The 19,517-nt window shown below is 35.1% G+C and overlaps 1 protein-coding gene across 3 annotated transcripts in view; it reads right to left on the bottom strand.

Annotated features, from left to right (window-relative positions):
* The window catches only part of ipo11 (importin 11), a 325,228-nt gene that overhangs the window by 112,358 nt on the left and 193,353 nt on the right, over positions 1 to 19,517 (bottom strand). For 2 of the 3 annotated variants that reach the window (XM_087263109.2, NM_001159661.1), the window contains 1 exon segment: positions 15,893 to 15,969. In XM_087263109.2, the coding sequence (XP_087119235.1) occupies positions 15,893 to 15,969 (77 nt within the window). 3 annotated transcript variants of the gene reach the window in all.

A 19,517-nucleotide genomic window follows, 5' to 3' on the forward strand; every position in this document is an offset into this window, starting at 1 on the left:
TGTATATCATCCTGTCACGGTAGCCTCAGTTAACAGGTACAATAACCATAACAATAGGTGTGAAATAGAATTTTCAGTTTTGGTTGAACAATTCCTTTTAGATGGCTTGGGCATGTGATAATGATGGAGCAAGACTGGATCCAAAATATTTGTATTTAAAATGAACACCACCAGGCAAGAAAACCTGGGAGATCCAAAATTAACTGGCATAGAACTGTGGTACAAAAGCTTCAAAAGATTAACATAGTATATAGGGAGGAGCACAAAATGCTGGACGGCATGCGATGGAGAGACCTCACTGAAACCTTATTTCCCACAAAGGATGAAGAGAAGTAACGTCCATACCTTTGTGACCACAGTGTGCTCACAAAAGAAGCGCAGGTATCATTTTCATATTCTCCGCCACATTGTTTAAACAGCAATTGCATTAGCACTACACTAAAAAAAAAGACATTTGCTGTTTGTTCAAACTACTTATTTAAATTGAGCTGTGTGACATGTGACAACCCTCAAACAATAAGTATGTTCAGATATGCAAACACAGTGGTTTGATACCCGTGTTCAAGGTTTAAAACCGCAATAGCAATCTGTTTCCTTATAATATGAAGTATTCCTACAGATTCTGCTTTTGTCCACAGCCATATTTATTTGAGCAGGGCTTCGAAAAGTTTAGTGCTTAAAGAAAACAAGATCATATCTGCCTCTGAGGGCTTGTTATGAAATACAGACGCCGCTCCATTTCCAGCATCTCTCATGGGCACTGATCTTTGCTAAAGGCTTGTGGCTATGACTCTTTGACAGCCAATAAACACTACTAACAGGCTGAGCATCTAGGCCAAGTTTTTTTTTCTTTTCTTTTCTCAATGAAAAAACATGAGGAGATTCAGTCCAAGAAGCAGATGGTGTGTTCTTTGATTAGATGAAATCCAGACAATCTATAGTGTGAAACGCATGCACTAGCAACAAACATTCACAAGCATGAAAAAGTGCATGATCAGCAGACAGACTAACGTTTCTGACAGTCAAGAAATATTCTTCCATCTTCTGGACAAAAATATATATCTGTCAAAGGGTTGTTAAAATGTCCATAAGGGGGGGGAAGTCAAATTTTGCTTGAGAAAATCTATGGGCTTTTGCTGCTGGGGTCAACAAAAAAAATGACAATTTGCTGAGTTTTCTACTGCGGGGCCTGATAAAACTGGGGGTGGAAGGAGGGACAATTCCAGCACTGTCAAGATCATCAACCGCTGCCATCAGTAACAGTGAAATAACTCACCACAGAAACATATTTCTTTTAAAAAAGCAATGAGTTCCCTGCCACTGTGAACTGCTGTAAGTAAAGCAAACAGGCTTAGGCGTCAGCCTGATGGCATTTCACACATGCACCAGTGCTAACCACACAAACAGGTAGGATATTTCCTTGGGTTATTAAAACCATTGCAACGATCTGGCATTTACAGTAAGAGGCAAATCTCACAGCCTTAAGTCTACTAATTATGGGGTTTCTGTTGTGCATGTGTGTGAATTCGCACAGTGACCTCATCCTCTAGAGTAGGAGTATTTACACCGCTAATGAAGCTCTGCTGTCACAAATAGAGAAGTTCATTACATTTCTGAAAATCTTATTAAACCAAGTGTCAACATTTCCATTATGGGCTCTCTAACCCCCGTGCAGGATATAAGAAAAGTCGGTGAACTCTATGACTCCGCATGTCTATAGCACAGCGTAAATGTTTAAAGCACCAGCGCAACCCGCTAACCAGCGCCATTAAAGTGACATTATATATTACAGTACACATCAAATGTGTTCTTAAAGGTGTACTATAATAAAAATCTGGGTATACCAAGGCGTAGCAGAACAACAAAAAAATCAGTATATGGAAATGGACACACTGTGAGCCTCAGACATCACTGTTTCCTCATTTTCATGTACATTCCACGAGTGTAAAACCCTGGTGGATAACGTGCCAATCAGAAGATGAAACAAACTGTGACGAGACTCACTGGCCATGCCCTTCGCATTTGCATGTATGCCTAATTTGGGTCGTTCATCCAGACCTGACAATGTTTTCAAGTTCTGAGATCATTTAATATGAATGCCTCATGCTGCGTTTGATAGTTTGAAAGTTTTCTAGTGAGTCAACAATGATAATTTTTCTCCCTTAGTTATTTTTTTAATGGTGTATATTTCACTTACTATGACTGTGGAACTTTTATTTTGCAATATGAGCACCAAATTGTTTACTGTGCATTACTGGGTCATTGCTAGATCAAATACGGTTGTGGCCGGAAGTTTATGAGAATTAACTTTTCTGAGTATTTTACTAACATATTCCCCCACCCCAACCCTAAGCCCAACCGTCACAGTAATGTAAAAATACTTGTACCAAGTATTATTTATGGGATCTATTAAATTACCCAATAAATTGTGTTTTTAACACTAACCTCCACCCCAACGTTCACAGTACAGTAAAAATATTAATTATTGTTACACAGTGTCATAAAAATGCTGCTATATTTATGTGCATACCGTCCTTCCAGCAGGCAAGCATATGCATCAATTGGTGAAATTTGATGCATATGTTTCAACAAACACGTGTAGACTGCTGAATCGTGTCAAATCACTCTGCTCAAATGTCATCTGATCATGCAGAAGTCGACATTAACTTCTGCCTGTGTTTTCTATTACTATAGTTTAAAAATACAATGCCATACATCTCTATTACTTTTTTTTGTGACTCAGATTGGGTTTATATTTGTACATCTTCAGCTAACATCATGCTGTGTGTATATGTGTCTGTAAGAGCGTCAGAGTGGAGCTCATTAATATTCATGACACAAGCCATACAGTACATGGTCAATCATGGACCCTCTGATTCTATGGCTATTTTATGGAGTAAAAACTGTATGGGTATGCATGGAGATTGTATGTGTATTTAAAGGAGTAATATATGAGCCTATAAAATGTTTTCTGAAGTTTTTTTAAATGACCAAATCTATAAACCTACTATGCAGATATCTTTTAATACCTAGTTATTTTTAAATAGGCATGGGATGACAACCATCTTTAAGGTATACCACGGTATGGAAAAGTGAAGGTTTTAAAACCGCCAACAATTTCTGTAATATTGTTTTTAAGGTATGTTTAAGATTTTTAATTTATTTATTTATTTATTTATTTTGTAGGACAACAGTATCTCAACAGTATCAAAAATATCAAAAGATGCAGTTTTAAATTTTAAAGAAATCAGTGTTTTTTAAACAAATGAAGACAGCAGACATCAATGATTCATTTGAATTATATAGCATGTGTTTACTGCTCCAAAATATTTTAAATCTTTCAAGAAATAGAATCAAATGTTTTCAAATGCGAAAAAAAAAAGTTTTTATTTTTTTACCCAGACATCTAAAAATAATTTATTTTAAATCAGTGAGCACAATACCATGAAACCTTGATATTTTTTTATCCAAGGTTATTACTATCAGAAACTAATACCGGCCCATGCCTATATTTTTAAGTGTATATTTTACTCACTATGTGGGATGTGTATGTGGGACTTTAATTCTGAAAAGACGAGTGCCAAATTGTTTACTGTGCATTACTGGGCAACCGCAATACAAGACATGTTTCAAGCCTTGTTTCAAACTCGCTTCAGGGCGCAAAATGCAAGATTTACAGATTATACATTTATTCATCTCTGCTCTGAAGAGGCATGGAGCATGTTTAGTTAAATATTTTGTTAACTTATCGAGTTTATTGTGAATTTTGATTTCGAAAAACACGTGTTGACTGCTAAATCCTGTCAAATCACTCTGCTCAACTTTCATCTGTTCATGCAGAAGTTAATGGCAATGTTTTCTTTTACTATAGCTTAAAATACAATGCCATAGATCTCTTTCACTCTCGTTTGGCTACTCTAATTGGGTTTATATTTGTCCGTGTTCAGCGTACATCATGCTGTGTGTATGTGTCTGTAAGAACATCAGAGCGGAGCTCATTAATATTCATGACACAGGCCATGTATGGTCAATCTTGGATCTTCTGATTCTATGGGTATTTTATGAAGAAAAAATTGTATGGGTGTGTATAGGGATAGGAATTTTATGGAGAAATATGAGCTTATAAAACCATTTCTGGAGATTCTTTTTAAATTACTGAAGCTATAAATGTACTATGTAGATATCAAAGAACAATTTAACTTATTAAACCAAAGCCGTATATGGTACCTTTAAAAGGGTTAACCGCCATTTTTTTATACATGGTTAAACAAACAGTAACAACTTCTCATATACTTTTCTTGACAGTGGCACAACTGCATGGCCTAGCAACTGCCATATATGACACTAGTTTTTAGGTGTTTTTTAAACGCCTAATAAAGGCATTTAAAATGAAAGGGAACACAACCAAACGATCAACATTGAAATACCCCATCTAACAACAAACAGTTAATGTAACAGAGTTCACAGAAGGTCCTTGAATGTAGCTTTTAGAAATGAATAAGGTCTGGATGAGCAGGAAAATAGTCTGAAAAATGAAGCTTAAAAGCGCATGAAATGAAAAAGGAACGGAGGTACGTGTTTTGACACATGAGGAAATAATATAGAAAAATGAGAATTGGTTGAATACCTTTATTAGAAGATAATATCTGATAATTATACGTTTTTAGGTTCAACATGATAAAAGCTTGAATGGTTGGCTGTGATATATTTTGGATAAATATATTATACACTCTTAAATTGATTCATTTGTATTCTGTCTCTTTAGAATGCTTTCCTTTTACATTGTTAATATTATAATACACTCAAAATAAATTTATCAAAAAATACACTCAAATTATAATACACTCCAAAAATTTCTGCTTGGTTAAACTATTTAAATATGGGTTGAAACAACAAAATTCTTATGTTTTTGGGGGGACAACTTAATTGTTAATTTTTTTTTTATTGATTTTAATGTGCAAAAACAATTAAGATACAATAACTAAATTGATTTGCGTTGGGCCAACATGAAGGAATTGTGAGGAATCATCTGTAGTTTGATCATAATCTATGAAGACAAATAAAGATATGCTTATACAACTTTTCAGCTCAAATAATGCATATTAAAATAGTTTCTAAATGAATATTTAATGTACATGGTTTAGTAATTTATTGTTGTACTTTTAAAACCTCCTTCCATAGTAAAAACTCAATTAGTGTGTGGTATTTATTCAGAACAAAGTTGTTTTGCCGTTCAAATAAGGATTGATTTGGGTTGAACATAGCTTATGTAATGAAAATGTTAATGCGATCACTGTGCAGCGAGTTCCATTGTACAAGAAAAACTTCAGAATAATGTCATGCAGTTCAATCACTACATCATGTGTGAACAACACACAGCATATGTTTATGTCTGAGCACACTTTAGGGAGAGAGATAATGCAATAAAGGTGTTCACAATCTTGCTTACAGCAATTAAAATCAGCATATGCCGCATAGTTGAATATGATTATGATTTCTATGATTATGAGCTTAATCACATCAGTTTGACTAAATGAGGTGCTTTAATTGCAATGTTGCATAAACGTGAACACAACATGTGCATGTTTGATACACAATACTGTCTTTTTTCTTTTAGTATACAAAGTGAAAAAATTATTATTAAACATCAAAAGATATTAGATTTCTTATTTTATAAAACAATAATAGGTTAGGTCAAAACAAGAACAGGTTAAACTTTTTTATAAATGCATTTTAGCACGGTGTAATTCTCAGCATTTACTTACTGTATTTACCTTAATAAACCTAAAGGTGCAGCTAACACTAAGAAAACCAGTAGATATCAGATATTCAGCGTTAAATCACTTAGATCAGTTGTAGTACTTGCAACATTTATTACAAGGAAAATGTAAGATTGAGTTTTTTCAAGATTATATTAGTAAACATTAAGCCACAGATACCATTGATCAATTAATCACTAGACTATCACACAATTTATAATTCAACAGTAAATATATATTTTTTTTGCTGACATCCCATAAGCCGATATTTTTAAACTAATCCTGTTGAATTGAGTATTCGTTATTATCCTTACATTCACAATTTTAGCAGCTAAAATTCACTTCAAGAAGGCCAGACAGCTGACCTGATCTTATTATTAGCAGTCCTGAAGACAAATGTGTTTTTGCAGGCTCATTATAAATGCATGTTTTTACCGGCAAGATATGTTGCTATAACTGCCCATACCTAATGCTTTACTAGCACAAATTTCTACTGAGTTGTGAGCTCATCAAAAGTAACCGCTATAATGCTTAGTTAATCCCTTACAATGGAATTGTCCATTATAAGGCTAAGTTATATTCTAAACAGTAAGCAAATGTATGATTGAGTAATAAAAAAAAAATAATAAATAAATAAATAAAACAATTATTTAAAATAAATTTCAAGACACTGAACAATGAAATTTATATAAAATAAAATAAATATTTGCAATCTTTATCTAAAAATACAATTACACTACACTTTAAACATGGCTGAATAACAGGAGTGTCAAAAAACAACAATAATAAAATAATTTAACAATATATCTGTCATAGCCACCAGCAATCTAATCCTTACAGATCCCTGTTAAAAAAAAACACAGATCACATAGAATTACTTTTCTGCCGGTATATCGACTACAAGGTCCAGTCATGCACCACACACTCACACCTGTTCAAGTTTTCCATTGAGTAGACTCGCACAGCTGAAGCTGCTCATGGACTGATTACACTCGCATATATACAGCTCACTCTGACACCCTCATTGCTGAGTCTTGTGATACTTTTTGTGAACATTATGGCACATTTCGCTTGCCTTGCCTTGCCGATTTTGACCCTCGCTTTGTTTCGTTTGTTTTATTGTTTATCCCTGTTTGCTGCCTGCCCTCTTACCACTCACCTGTTATTTTGACTATGAATCTGGATTTGCCTGCATACGTCTCTTTGCCTCTGTGTTGACTGTAGCTTGCCTGACCCCTCAATAAACCTGCATTTGGATCCGCACCTCTGTTGTCAGCATCCAGCTTCACATTACAATATCAATATAATAAAATATTTCAATGTTATTCATCAATACTTAAACTGTAGTGTACAATTAACTGCCATTCATTAACATAACCGAGCATTTAATTGTCAGTTATAAGAGATTTATAAAGCATAAATAGTCACTGAATAAAGATCAAGGCTGATTTAAAGCTAAAAATTTTAAAACTAGCTGTTCTTTGTACACTATAATCTAGGACTGCACAATATTGGAAAAAAAAATTATATTGCCATATTTTATTTTTCTGTGATAAATATTGCAATATAATTACAGTTTCACAAGATAGTTAAGTAGCAGGGAGTCTAACAGTATTCAAGTAAAGTAATTTAATGGTTACAATGAAAAACTTGTTAGATCAAAAATAAATATTATTTTGGTTTAAAATTCAGATGAAATAAGACAAAATTAAAAGTTTTTCCTGAAAACAAGCAAAATTATCTGCCAAAGGGGTAAGTTAAATAATCTTGCTTTCGCTTTGAAATGTATATTTGAAAAAAAAAAAAAAAGCCAAAAATTTATAAATTCCATACAAATACATTGATTAAATACAATTCTATCGGTCCTTGTCCACTATAATCCAGAATTAACATTGCATATCTTTGCGATGTGGTTTTTGCAGATGCGCACATTGCGATATCAATGCTGAAACGATATATTGTGCAGCCCTACTGTGATCTACAATCCACATACAGGCAAAAAGTACTTTAAGAATGAGCAGACTGCTGATCGGATCTTATTTTTAGCACACTAGACATACAAGTAAGCACTTTCAGGTTTCAATTAACATATCATCTGCATAATTGCCTAATGCCTATGTTTAGATTTCACTCCATTATCGCCAAATTCATCAAACATTCCGATAATATCATGCATGCTTACTTTAAACCAAGTTCGATTTGATGTGCTCTTAACCACTTCTAAATACAAGTATCTCTTTTTTCCACTGTGATAGCAAGTAATCACAGAGTAACCAATTTCTCCATTCAAAAGCTTGATGTAAAACCAAATCCACTTCACTGTAACAGGAAGCAAATGGCAGCGGCATAGTAAAGCAGCTGGGCATCACAGACTCAGTGAGAAAGAGACAGTAGCGCAAGTCAGCGGGAGGGCCGTGGCAGGAGTCTCTCATCCCAGACCCCAGCAGGTGAAGCGCTGCAAGCAGTGAGAGATGAGGAAAGTGAGCTGTTTGGCGCACAGCGAGGGATCTGCTCCCCTGTCGAACGCCGCTAAGAACACAGACTTACAACAGATGATGAGATTTCATCACCCAGGCAGATAAGCTGGCCGAACGGTGCTGGCTTAGAGCGACAACCTAAAACTTTTCTCTTTTTTTTTTCTGTCTCAGCGAGTTTTTCTTTTTAACTTCTCGGAGGTGCCACTTCCTATTTGTAAAAGCACTACTGCTAAGAGTATAAGACTTCAGAGTAGAAATATCAAGACAGTGAGATGATACTGGGGTTGTCATAATGCTGAAATGCAGTTCATATCAATGCAAGTGTGACTTAAGTGTCTGAAGGCATGACATTTACGAGTTTTGATGCAACGGCAAAAACTCCAACTAATTAAAATTCTACATATAATCAGCCTTGTTCACTCAAAAATGAAAATGAAGGCATTATTTACTCATCGTGGTGTTAGTCTTGCGCTGTCGGGATACAACAGTTTAGTAAAGGATTTTTGTTAAATAACATACACTCACCGGCCACTTTATTACTAATCCCGGGTTAGACCCTCTTTTGCCTTTAGAACTGCCTTAGTCCATTGTGGCATAGATTCAACAAGTTACTGGAAATATTTCTCAGAGATTTTGATCCATATTGACATGATAGCATCACACAGTTGCTGCAGATTTGTTGGCTGCACGCCCATGATCGGAATCTCCAGTTTCACTACATCCCAAAGGTGCTCTAATGGCTTGAGTCTGGTGACTGTTGAAGCCATTTGAGTACAGTAAACTCATTGCCATGTTCAAAAAACCAGTCTGAGATGATTCATGCTTATAACATGATGCGTTATCATGCTGGATGTAGATATCAGAAGATGTGGTCATAAAGGGATGGACATGGTCAGCAACAATACTCCGGTAGGCCAAGGCGATGACAAAATGCCCAAATATCCCCCATACCGCCACCAGCCTGAACCGTTGACACAAGGCAGGATTGGTCTATGCTTCCATGTTGTTGACGCCAAATTCTGACCCTAACATCCGAATGTTGCAGCAGAAGTCGAGACTCATCAGACCAGGCAACGTTTTTCCAATCTTCTATTGTCCAATTTTGGTGAGCCTGTGCGAATTGTAGCCTCAGTTTCCTGTTTTTAGCTGACAGGAGTGGCACCCGGTGTGGTCTTCTGCTGCTGTAGCCCATCTGCCTCAAGGTTAAATGCTTTGCAAGTTACTTGAGTAACTGTTGCCTTTCTATTAGCCCAAACCATCAACAAGGCATTTGTGCCCACAAAACAGCAACTTACTGGATATTTTCTCTTTTTCTGACCATTCTCTGTAAACCCTAGAGATGGTTGTGCGTGAAAATCCCAGTAAATCAGCAGTTTCTAAAATACGCAGATCAGACCATCTGGTACCAACAACCATGCCACGTTTAAAGTCACTTAAATCAACTTTCTTTCTCATTTTGATGCTCGACAGCAGATCATCTTGACCATGTCTGCATGCCTAAATGCATTGAGTTGCTGCCATATGATTGGCTGATTAGAAATTTGCATGAACAAAAAGTTTGATGTAGATGTACCTAACAAAGTGGCTAGTGAGTGCACAACCTTATGCATGTCACAAAAATTTGATGTCAATCTTGTAAAAGGTTATTTGGACATTTATAAAGCTGAAGACATCAACAATTAGAGGAAAATTTATTAAACATAGTCTCCAATAGTGAAAATGTTTAGAGAAACATATATTATTGCGAAAATAAGCTAATAAGCCCTGGACACTGAGTGACATGCCAAAGCTAAACCTAGTGACAAGTAACAAGTTTTTTTTTACTGACACCTATCCACAGCTTAAACCGATTGCATTCACACACACGCACACACACATGAACGTGCAAGCACATGCACACTTTTTTAAGACTGACTTGTGACATTAAATTACAAAACATTAACACCTTTCTATGTTTCAAAATGATCACTAATAAGTTCAGCTGCATTATAGACACTCTACTATACTAATTATGCACGCTCACTTTAGACACATACACACAAAGAGTTTTGGTAAATCTTTGGTAGGGTCACACTCACAATTCACACTATTAACAAATCAATAACGAAGACCACTAGCTCAACAAACTACTAATTAGCTGCTTATTAATTGTTTTGGGTAGGATTAGGAATGTAAAATAAGATTATACCTAACAACTACTGAAAAAAAGTCAACATCTTAATAATAGGCAGGAAATGATCCAGTAGTTAATAGCATGAGTTGTAAAAAAATAAACTTTTCCCTGACTTTCACTTACTAAAAAGCAGAATTTTCATGACATCTACTGAAAATCTGTGCTTTGCATAATATTAGTGTTGCATTGTTTCATTTTGTAGCATTTTAACAGTCTCTATGAGAACAACAATGCATAATTTACCTCAGATTAAAAAACAAACATCTGAGATACCTACTGTTTGTGTGGTTGTGAAGTGCTTCCTCATCCATATTTGATAGATTAATAGATCTTTTATTTTTTTTCTGTATTCTACCTCAACACTCGGTCTTTGAAGAGGTTATTTTGAAGCCAAAACTCCTAATATTCATACACACAAGCAAGCACGCGACTTGAGTTTTCAGCATTAATTCATGAGAAAGACTTGAATGAGGTGCAACTTCATTAATATGCAGAATTAATAAAAAGAATTGTTCAGAGACATGGGTCGCCAGTGTTGTGTATGTAAATGTGCCACAACGAAAGTTTTGTTTTCATTTTTCCCATGATGAGAGCGCTTATCGCGTGTGGACGTGTGGATTACAGTGGTCTGCTAACATGTGACAAAAATATGTTTGTAAGGATAAATGTTTGTAAAGGACAAAATATGTTTGTAACATTTTAACCCGAGAGCTTTTCACATCTGGAAATTTGGATTTGCCGCTCATCTTCTTTAAAAAAAAAAAGAGCCGCGGTTCCAGTTCGTGTTGATTGTTCTGTCTCTACAACATTGGTAAGAGTGTGATCAATGTTCTTTGTTTATGATGGCAAAGTTAGTTAGTACGCCATCAGTACTCTTTCAGTTTTTAAAGACATAGCTTAGTCAAAATAATCTAGTTACCAAGTTTACAGTATGTTAATATCACTACAATATTATGGACTGAAAGATCTGTAAATGCTGCTCTCCGAATGTAAACATGTAAACACCTTAATCAAACTATTACCGTTGTGTAGGATTTGCACCATATTTTGTGACAGGATGGTCAATAAACACACGGCTGTTTGACGCTATTCTCTGCACCTACCAAGAAATGCAGAGAGTTTTTTTTTCTCCCATACGGCGTGCGGTATCAAAAATTCCATTAAAACTACACTCGCATCCAATATCTTGATTGTCAAATGGGACATGTAAGAAATGTTCCTGAATGAAAGTGAGAAACAAACTGCAGTTAAAGTTGACAAATTAAGAATGAAACATCCAAAATTACATGAAACTCCAGAAGAAAAGTGGATAGCGTGGTGATGCGATGACATTAATCGTATTGCTATAACATGTAAAACGGCATCACGAAAGAAACAAGCAACTCTTGTAAACACCTTAATCATATTATTGTCTTATTCAGATTAAGGGAAATTATTTGATTACTGATGTCGATCTAAATGTAGTCACTGTCAATCCCCCTGCGTCTGTATTTGTGTTCCCGCTGTGAATATTAGCTGTAGTTCATTTAATGACACTCCCACCTAAGGGAGGGGGGGGGGTCAAATCGAACTATGTGCATGTAAAACAGGAACATGAAAGGAACATTTAAAAAGCAACTCATGTAGACACCTAATCATATTACCGTCTTATTCAGATTAAGGCAAATAATTTGATTACTGATGTCCATTTAAATGTAGTCAATATCTGTTATATATCTTTAAACATTTCATTATATTGCTGAAATTCCATGACCTGTGGGAACCCTGCACCTAAACTGAACTGACTCAATACTGTACAAAGACTGTCCCTGCTACAAAAAAAAAAAAAGAGAATCAGCACTTTCACTATCTCTAGATGACACCGACTTAATTCCAGTCAGAGGTCATCCTCATTCCATTCCATAAAGAAATCTTTTTTTCTTCTTAACTAGCTCCCGAAGAATGGATGAAAGAGACAGAGTCTTAACAGGCCCTCATGCTAATATTACCATCAGCACCTGAAAGAGACGAGGACAGGAGAAATGAGCATGCAAATGGAAAAATCGCTTCAATCAGCTGCCCCCTTTGCATTTCAATGCACGGGCAGATGCTTTAATGAAATGCTTTCTCTTATTCTCTCTCTCGTAGCGACCTCCAGCCTCCCTCGACTACGCATCTTTCTGAGGTTATGAAAGGTGTTGGCCTTACGCTTGAACAGCTCCTCTCGAGCGAACACTTCTGCGTGACATTTCCCAGAGGCTAGGAGGCGGTGATGCAAGCATATTTAATTACAGCACCCCAATCAAAACCGTTAATTATCTAATTCTAATACGACCCCGGGGAAGCAAAAACCAGCAATTTTTGCATCGCCTCAGTCACTCTGAAAACCGTCATATTCCCGTTTCAGAAACAGCTCTATTACAACCAAAATAACATTTAAGTGAATTAAAGAGAGACGAGCGCTAAAGGGATCCGACTGAGAGGAATAAAGAGCTCAATAACTACACACCAAAATATGAAATTGCCTTCAGCTCCATTAATTGAATTACAGCATTAGGAATGAAAGAGCTGTGTGATAAATAAGCTGCTGATTGACAATCAATCTGAGTTGAAATTTAAAAAAAAAAACATTCCATTACAGGATTGAGGTCAAGTTAGTTAATATTCAGCTGACAAGATCTGAGAATGTTGAATAGGATGAATTAAGTTCTGCTCTGGAAATTCAGCAGGAAAAAAATCTGCTTTAGGCTGCTCTGTATTAAAGGGATCGTACACCCAAAAATGAAAATTCTGTCATAATTTGCTCAAAACTTTACTTGAGTTTCTGCCTGTTAAATACAGAAGATGATATATTGACAAATGCTGGATGCCTGGACCCATTAAAGTACACCGCATTTTTCCTACAATAAAAGTGGATGGGTGCCCTCAACAAGCATTCTTCAAAATGTCTTCTTTGAGTTCAACAAATTAAAGAAATGCATAAACAGTTAAAATCACATGAGGGAGAATAAACAGTGAGGTAATTTTATTTTAATCTTAAAACTCAAAGAAATAGTTTTGTCCTTTTATGAGCCATAAAACTTATATGTAGTAACTAACTAAATAATTTTTAAAAAGCATGAAGTATATTTATATACCATTTTGTGTTTACTTATGCCTAGTTCAGACTGCGTGATTTTAGCTTGCCGACAGGTTTTGAGAAATCGCCGACAAATTCCTGAAATCACAGGCAAATCGCTGCTCGTGCACGCGAGTGACAATCACACAGTATGAACTATCAAAGACGCGATCTGAGAGAATCGCCGATGCCTGTGAGATATTTGGCATGCTAAATATCTGGAGCTGTCGGCGATTCAAATCATGCTGTGTGAAATGAGTTTTGACTGAAAATAACATCGACAATAGCCTACAGCCAATGAGAGAGCAGCATTCACTTGTGTGTGTGTGTGTATACCTGCTGCAGGCCAGCGGGAGGTTGGGAGAGAAGTTAAAAGCGCTCATTTTCGGTTTATTTGGACCCACGAAATGGAGGAAAAACTAGTGGAAGTTTTACAGGATTCAGAAGCCCCCGTGTCTGTTTGACGTTTCATACAGAAAGAAGTTAGTTTATTATCAACTTAAGTTGAGGAGAAATGGCTAATTCCCTTTAAACCCAGGTGAGCAAATATGAACATTTTCTACCCCATTAAAGGCTTCTTTCTCATTATGTAGTTAATTACAAAAGATATACTGCGTGTTTTTGGCTGTGAGACGTAGTTTGGTTGAAGTTGTCGGTGATTCTTTCTATTGTACAGTCATGCAACGGAAAGTCCCTGTCGCCAATCCATCTTGCAGTGTAAACAAAGCAGTGATGAAAAGCAAGCCCAAATAAGTCATGCAGTGTGAAAACATCTGTGACACAACTACTTTGAAAATCATGCAGTCTGAACTCGGCATTTAATTTGGCATTTCGAGCTCTGGTGCAATCGCTCTACTAATTTGTACAAGTGTGAAGACTGCTTTTTGAATCTTGGTGCACACCAAATGAGAGGACTGAGATGCTAACAAGACAGGTCTCTGCTCACTTCTAAATAATCTCTAGTGCAGTTTAGGGTAAATGAGAAGCAAGCTATTGCTAGATATATGATTTTCTTTTTTTATCCATACCAAAAGATTAACTTTTTTTGTTTGTTTGGGTATTTTCATTTTTAGGGCACTATTTGATTAATTTCGAAAGATCTAGGGATTATAATGTGGGGTAAAGTATTACATTTAATATGCCTATACATTTTAAGATCTTATAATCACTTTTCAACTGGAAACTCATCCAAAACTAAAACATTATTCATAAAAAAACTATTAAATCTAGGTAATTCAGCAGGTTGGCACCTATAGAAGTGCAGAAATAATGGTGTTGCCTTGATTAATTATGTCAAATCTAGTAGAATTTCACTGATTTCATAAACTACACAGCATCCTAATATTTGCAGCTTTAATTCAGGCAAACTTTAGCATACAACCATACATTGCATAATCAAAAATAATATCAAATTCTGTACCTTGCAAAAGAGCATTTAAGACTTTTTAAGGTCCTTTAATTTCTCTACATTGATTTATCAACTTCTAATACTTTTTAAGACCCTGCTTTAATTGAAAAGTAATCGAAATTTACATAGAGAACCTATAATCGGTCAGATTTTTCCACGTAAATTTTTCAATTGCTTTTGGGTACGCATATCTGCACACCTCACAAAAAATGTTTCACGTTGCAAGTTTGCACTACCTTGACGATGATTGGAAGCTGCGCCAGAGATGGCATATTTTCCATTGCAATGAAATGATTATTTACATTAAAATGTTTGTTTACAGAAGACTCAAGATATGCACTGTTCAAAATATTATTTACAGGATACACAAGTGTTTTTTTATTTAGAAGAGAAACTACTTTTACTAATTTTTATATGAAAAACATAAAAATCATTAATTTGGTTTCCAAAAGTGAAGTTATTTATTTTTCCCTTTTTATAAGAAAAGGTGACTGTTTTAGTCAATGTGTGTTTTAGTTTCAGTTTTTCAACGTTAAAGTTCAATAAATGATCATAGATAGTAGATAGTGTTTGTTTCCTTTATTTTAAAGTCAAATAATGCACCCTTCATTCAAAAATCTCTCACTTGTAATATGTTAACATATTTCAAAACTTATAAGTGAATAATAAGGGCAAAATATAATCGTTTATTAATTGTAATTGAGTTAAAATGTTCAGTTAATCAAGATTTTGATTTTAGGCCAAATTGTCCAGCCTTAATAGTGAGTTAATAAGGACAAATAAAGACAAATTCAGCAATAAAAAAATTGCAACAGATTCAGGTCAAGAATTATTCAAAGCTGGAGGAAGAATTCAACTCAAAGTCTGAACTGCCTTTCAAGGCATATGACAGTTAAATTGGCACTGGCTCTCAGCTTGATCTACAATTAAAAAAAAGAAAGGAACTAAGACATTCAAAGAAAAAGTAATTCCACCTACCAAGTAGAGGAGACATATTCTGGAAGATCCTCAGAAGTTCTGGAGTGATAGCAGGGCTGTTCTCTAAAGTCACCAACCTGCACAAAGAGAAAGATCAAGCCATTTAAACAGCTTTTCTATAGAATGCAATACCATTTCACATTCAAAGATGTGGCTTGATCATCATGACACGGAAAGACGGGGACAAAAAAAAAGTCCTTCAAATGATAGTAACATTACAATGAAAGAACTGTGCTTTTAGTGTCCATGGAAACACTACAGCAGCATCAATTCATAAAAAGGGCGACTGCAAGCTGAACATCTTTAAACAAAATAGGCAATCTTTCATAAAAGCATTCCAGAAAATGAATGGATGTCGCTAAATTTGTTGAAGTGCTGCTATTTTTGATCCAGAGGCTACAGAGGAGTCCTTGTGCGGGTCGGGTTATTGTACAGAGCGACTCTCTTTGTCTTGATACAAGAGAGATAGAGTGACTCAGAGAAAATGATAAATGGACAGCAGGGAAGAACGACACAGCAAGAGAACAAGTCTAAAGCCTCGGACCTAAAGGGATGGAAATAAACCATCTTCAAAGTGATGATTTAGGAGAATTGAAAATGTGATGGGTAATTTATTCAAAAAAAGTAATCCATTGCTCACTACATTATTAAAATTGTATTTTAATTACTTTGTCTGAACATTAACTTAATCATAGGTTGACTTAATACTACTTAAAATTGATGTAAATCTCAATGCATAGACAACAGGACTTATACTCTTTCATTAATTTAAATTGTGGTCAAACAGGACCTTTCAGTTTTATTTTTAAACAAGTATCACTTAAAAAAGTTAAACATTATATTTATTCAAATTAATGTCGCCATATTTGATACTGCACCACCTGACAAAAGTCTTCCTGTCAACTTAATCACGCTTATTTTACCAAAATAAAACATGATCATGCCTTGATTTTTTTATTATTATTATATAATTAGGACAGTAAGTTCTGACTTTGCTAGACAAAATTTTCATGTTTCATGCAAACATTTTAGAGAAAATGTCACGACAGGTGGGCCTTCAAAAATTGATCGGAAAAAAAATGTGGGCCCCAAAATGAAAAAAAGTTGAGAGCCCCTGATCTAGAGGCCTTTGGCTTTCATATAAACTACTTCTGAAACCAAATGCTCAACTAGAAGTCAAGTTATTATTTGTTGTTTCTAAAACTTGGATTGGTGACAAGACTTTTGTCAGGTAGTGTATATATATACACATATACATATACATATATATGTAGACAAATATCTTAATTTTTCATTTCTTAAGCTAATGCAGTTGTTAGACATTTCTAAAATGCTATAGTCAAAAACGTGGGTTTTTATGCAAAATATCTGAATATCAACAAAAATAAAATTGTATACTTATAGTTATACCAGATATTGTCAAACTAATTACTCACTCAGTTTATTACGTGCAGTTGTCTTTATGAATGTAACCTTCAACAAAAATATAACCATATACCAAAAAATGCAACTGCTCTACTTTTCTGGATGTATTTAAACAGACCTGTTTATTTTATGTTCAGAATTTGAGGCAGAAACATAATACAAGTATGTAGCTGACTGTAATTTATTTATCTTATAACAGTTCTTTACTTTAGCAGATTTAATTAGCAACTTGTTACTAATTACACCCGACACCAGTGCATCGATGACATCGCTTGGAACCAAATCCATTGTAAATACTAAGCAGGGTTGAGCTTATTATTAAGGACAATATTGATTGAAATGTAGGACACAAAGTTCAAACGCAGCGCTGAAGATAAATTAATTTATGCGTAAGATTTCTCCTGATGCAGCATTTTCTTGTCGCTTGACAGAATGGCTAAGTGTAAAGCAGGGCACTTACATAAAAAAAATAAAAAAAACTTGGTTTCTCTGAGACGCGACTCCCAATGATTCATGCTATCATTCGCATCTGGACAGGCAATTTGTCACACAAATCTTTTAAGGATTACGTGTGTCATTGGCTGACAGGACAAAGCATCCGGCAGGAGGGAATAAGCCACTAACTGGGAACCCATTTAGATGGAGGGCAGTTAATATCACTGAAATGCTTTAGCTCTGTTCCTCAGGTTAGGAATTACATGAAAAGAGACAACAAAAGACTTGAAAATGTTCTCAGCCATGCCGCTGAAAAGTCAATGAATAGGGTAGCTCTTAATCCGTTTGAAAAATACGCTTATTTGTTCAAATTAAACTTTCAGGAGATGAAAAAACATTTTTTTATGTGTATAAACCTTAGGTTAGATGCCATTTTGAACTGAATGCAGGTGAAATCAAGGCACTGTACACAAAAAGACACAAAAGACATTGATCACAACTCTCAACTATCGAAAACCTTTATGGAGTTTTCATTTGCTGAAAGGTATTTTCACATAATGTATATGTTGTTTTTAAAGAGTACAATCCATTGAATGCACAACTTGTGTCTCAGCATTGTCTTGCTTTTGTTCCTGAAAATTAATATATTGACACTACCCTGACTAAACAGAATGTCTTAAAAATCCAAATTCACTCTAGAATGTGAATAAAGGTACCAAAGAAAAGACAGCATAGCAAAATGTTATTTATTAAAAATATAAATTCTGTAACATCTCGTCTTTATAAGGAATGCTTTAATAAAAACTGTCTTTAGTATGGATACAGTATGTGCCATGAATAAAATCTATTAAGACTATGGCCCAGACAATAAAAACGTAAATTCAAAATAATGATATAAAATCTATAAATCAAACGTCCTGCTGAAAAATAGGTTATAGACAAACAATAACGTTATTATGATCAATAAGATTAAACTCGTTTGATTGCTCAATTGATTATTCTGTCAATACAGACATTAGTAAGCACATATATAAAATTACAAACATAAATATGTTTGTTAGCAATGCAAGTGTTTGTTTTTTTGTGCTAAATGCCATACAGCTTAATCATATGCAAATCTGGATGCTTACCAGTAAGTGTACATTTATTATTGCATTATAACTGCATTATATTCTTTAGGATATAGTAGATTTAGTCACTGTTGTTGCACAGTAAATTTCATCCATAATATTTCCCTTTTAAAGCATTATAATAACTGAAATTGGTTTATTGTCTATCACAACTGCTAGTATATTTTTAATATCAAATGTTCAATGAAATTGTCAACTGTTAGTTTGACTTCACCTTCTCAGTTTTTTTCTCTTGTGTCATAACTCTGCAGGTTTCATTTCTCTGAACCAAAGAAATGAAAGCATGCAAGTGCCGAGGTAAAATAAGAAATATTACTCTCCGCGGTGTGAGAGACTGTTTAATCATTAATTTAATCATAACTAACATTCAGGTTTCTTGTAGATTTGACATTTTTGTGCTGCAGAAAACTAAATGTAACGTGCATTTAAACAGCACATATATTGTGTATTTCATACACCCAAAGTACATCACAATCATGGTGGTGGTGGGGGTTGGGTTCTCTCCACACTACCACCAGTGTGCAGCATCCACTTGGACAATGTGATGGCAGCCACAGCACAACAGGTGCCAATGCTTTCACCACACACTAGGTGGAGTGGAGAGACAGTGATAGTGTCACGGTCGTGGTGGGGAA

Source organism: Danio rerio, chromosome 8 (assembly GCF_052040795.2).
Source record: "Danio rerio strain M-AB ecotype USA chromosome 8, GRCz13ab, whole genome shotgun sequence".
In the NCBI taxonomy this organism is placed as follows: Eukaryota; Metazoa; Chordata; class Actinopteri; order Cypriniformes; family Danionidae; genus Danio; species Danio rerio.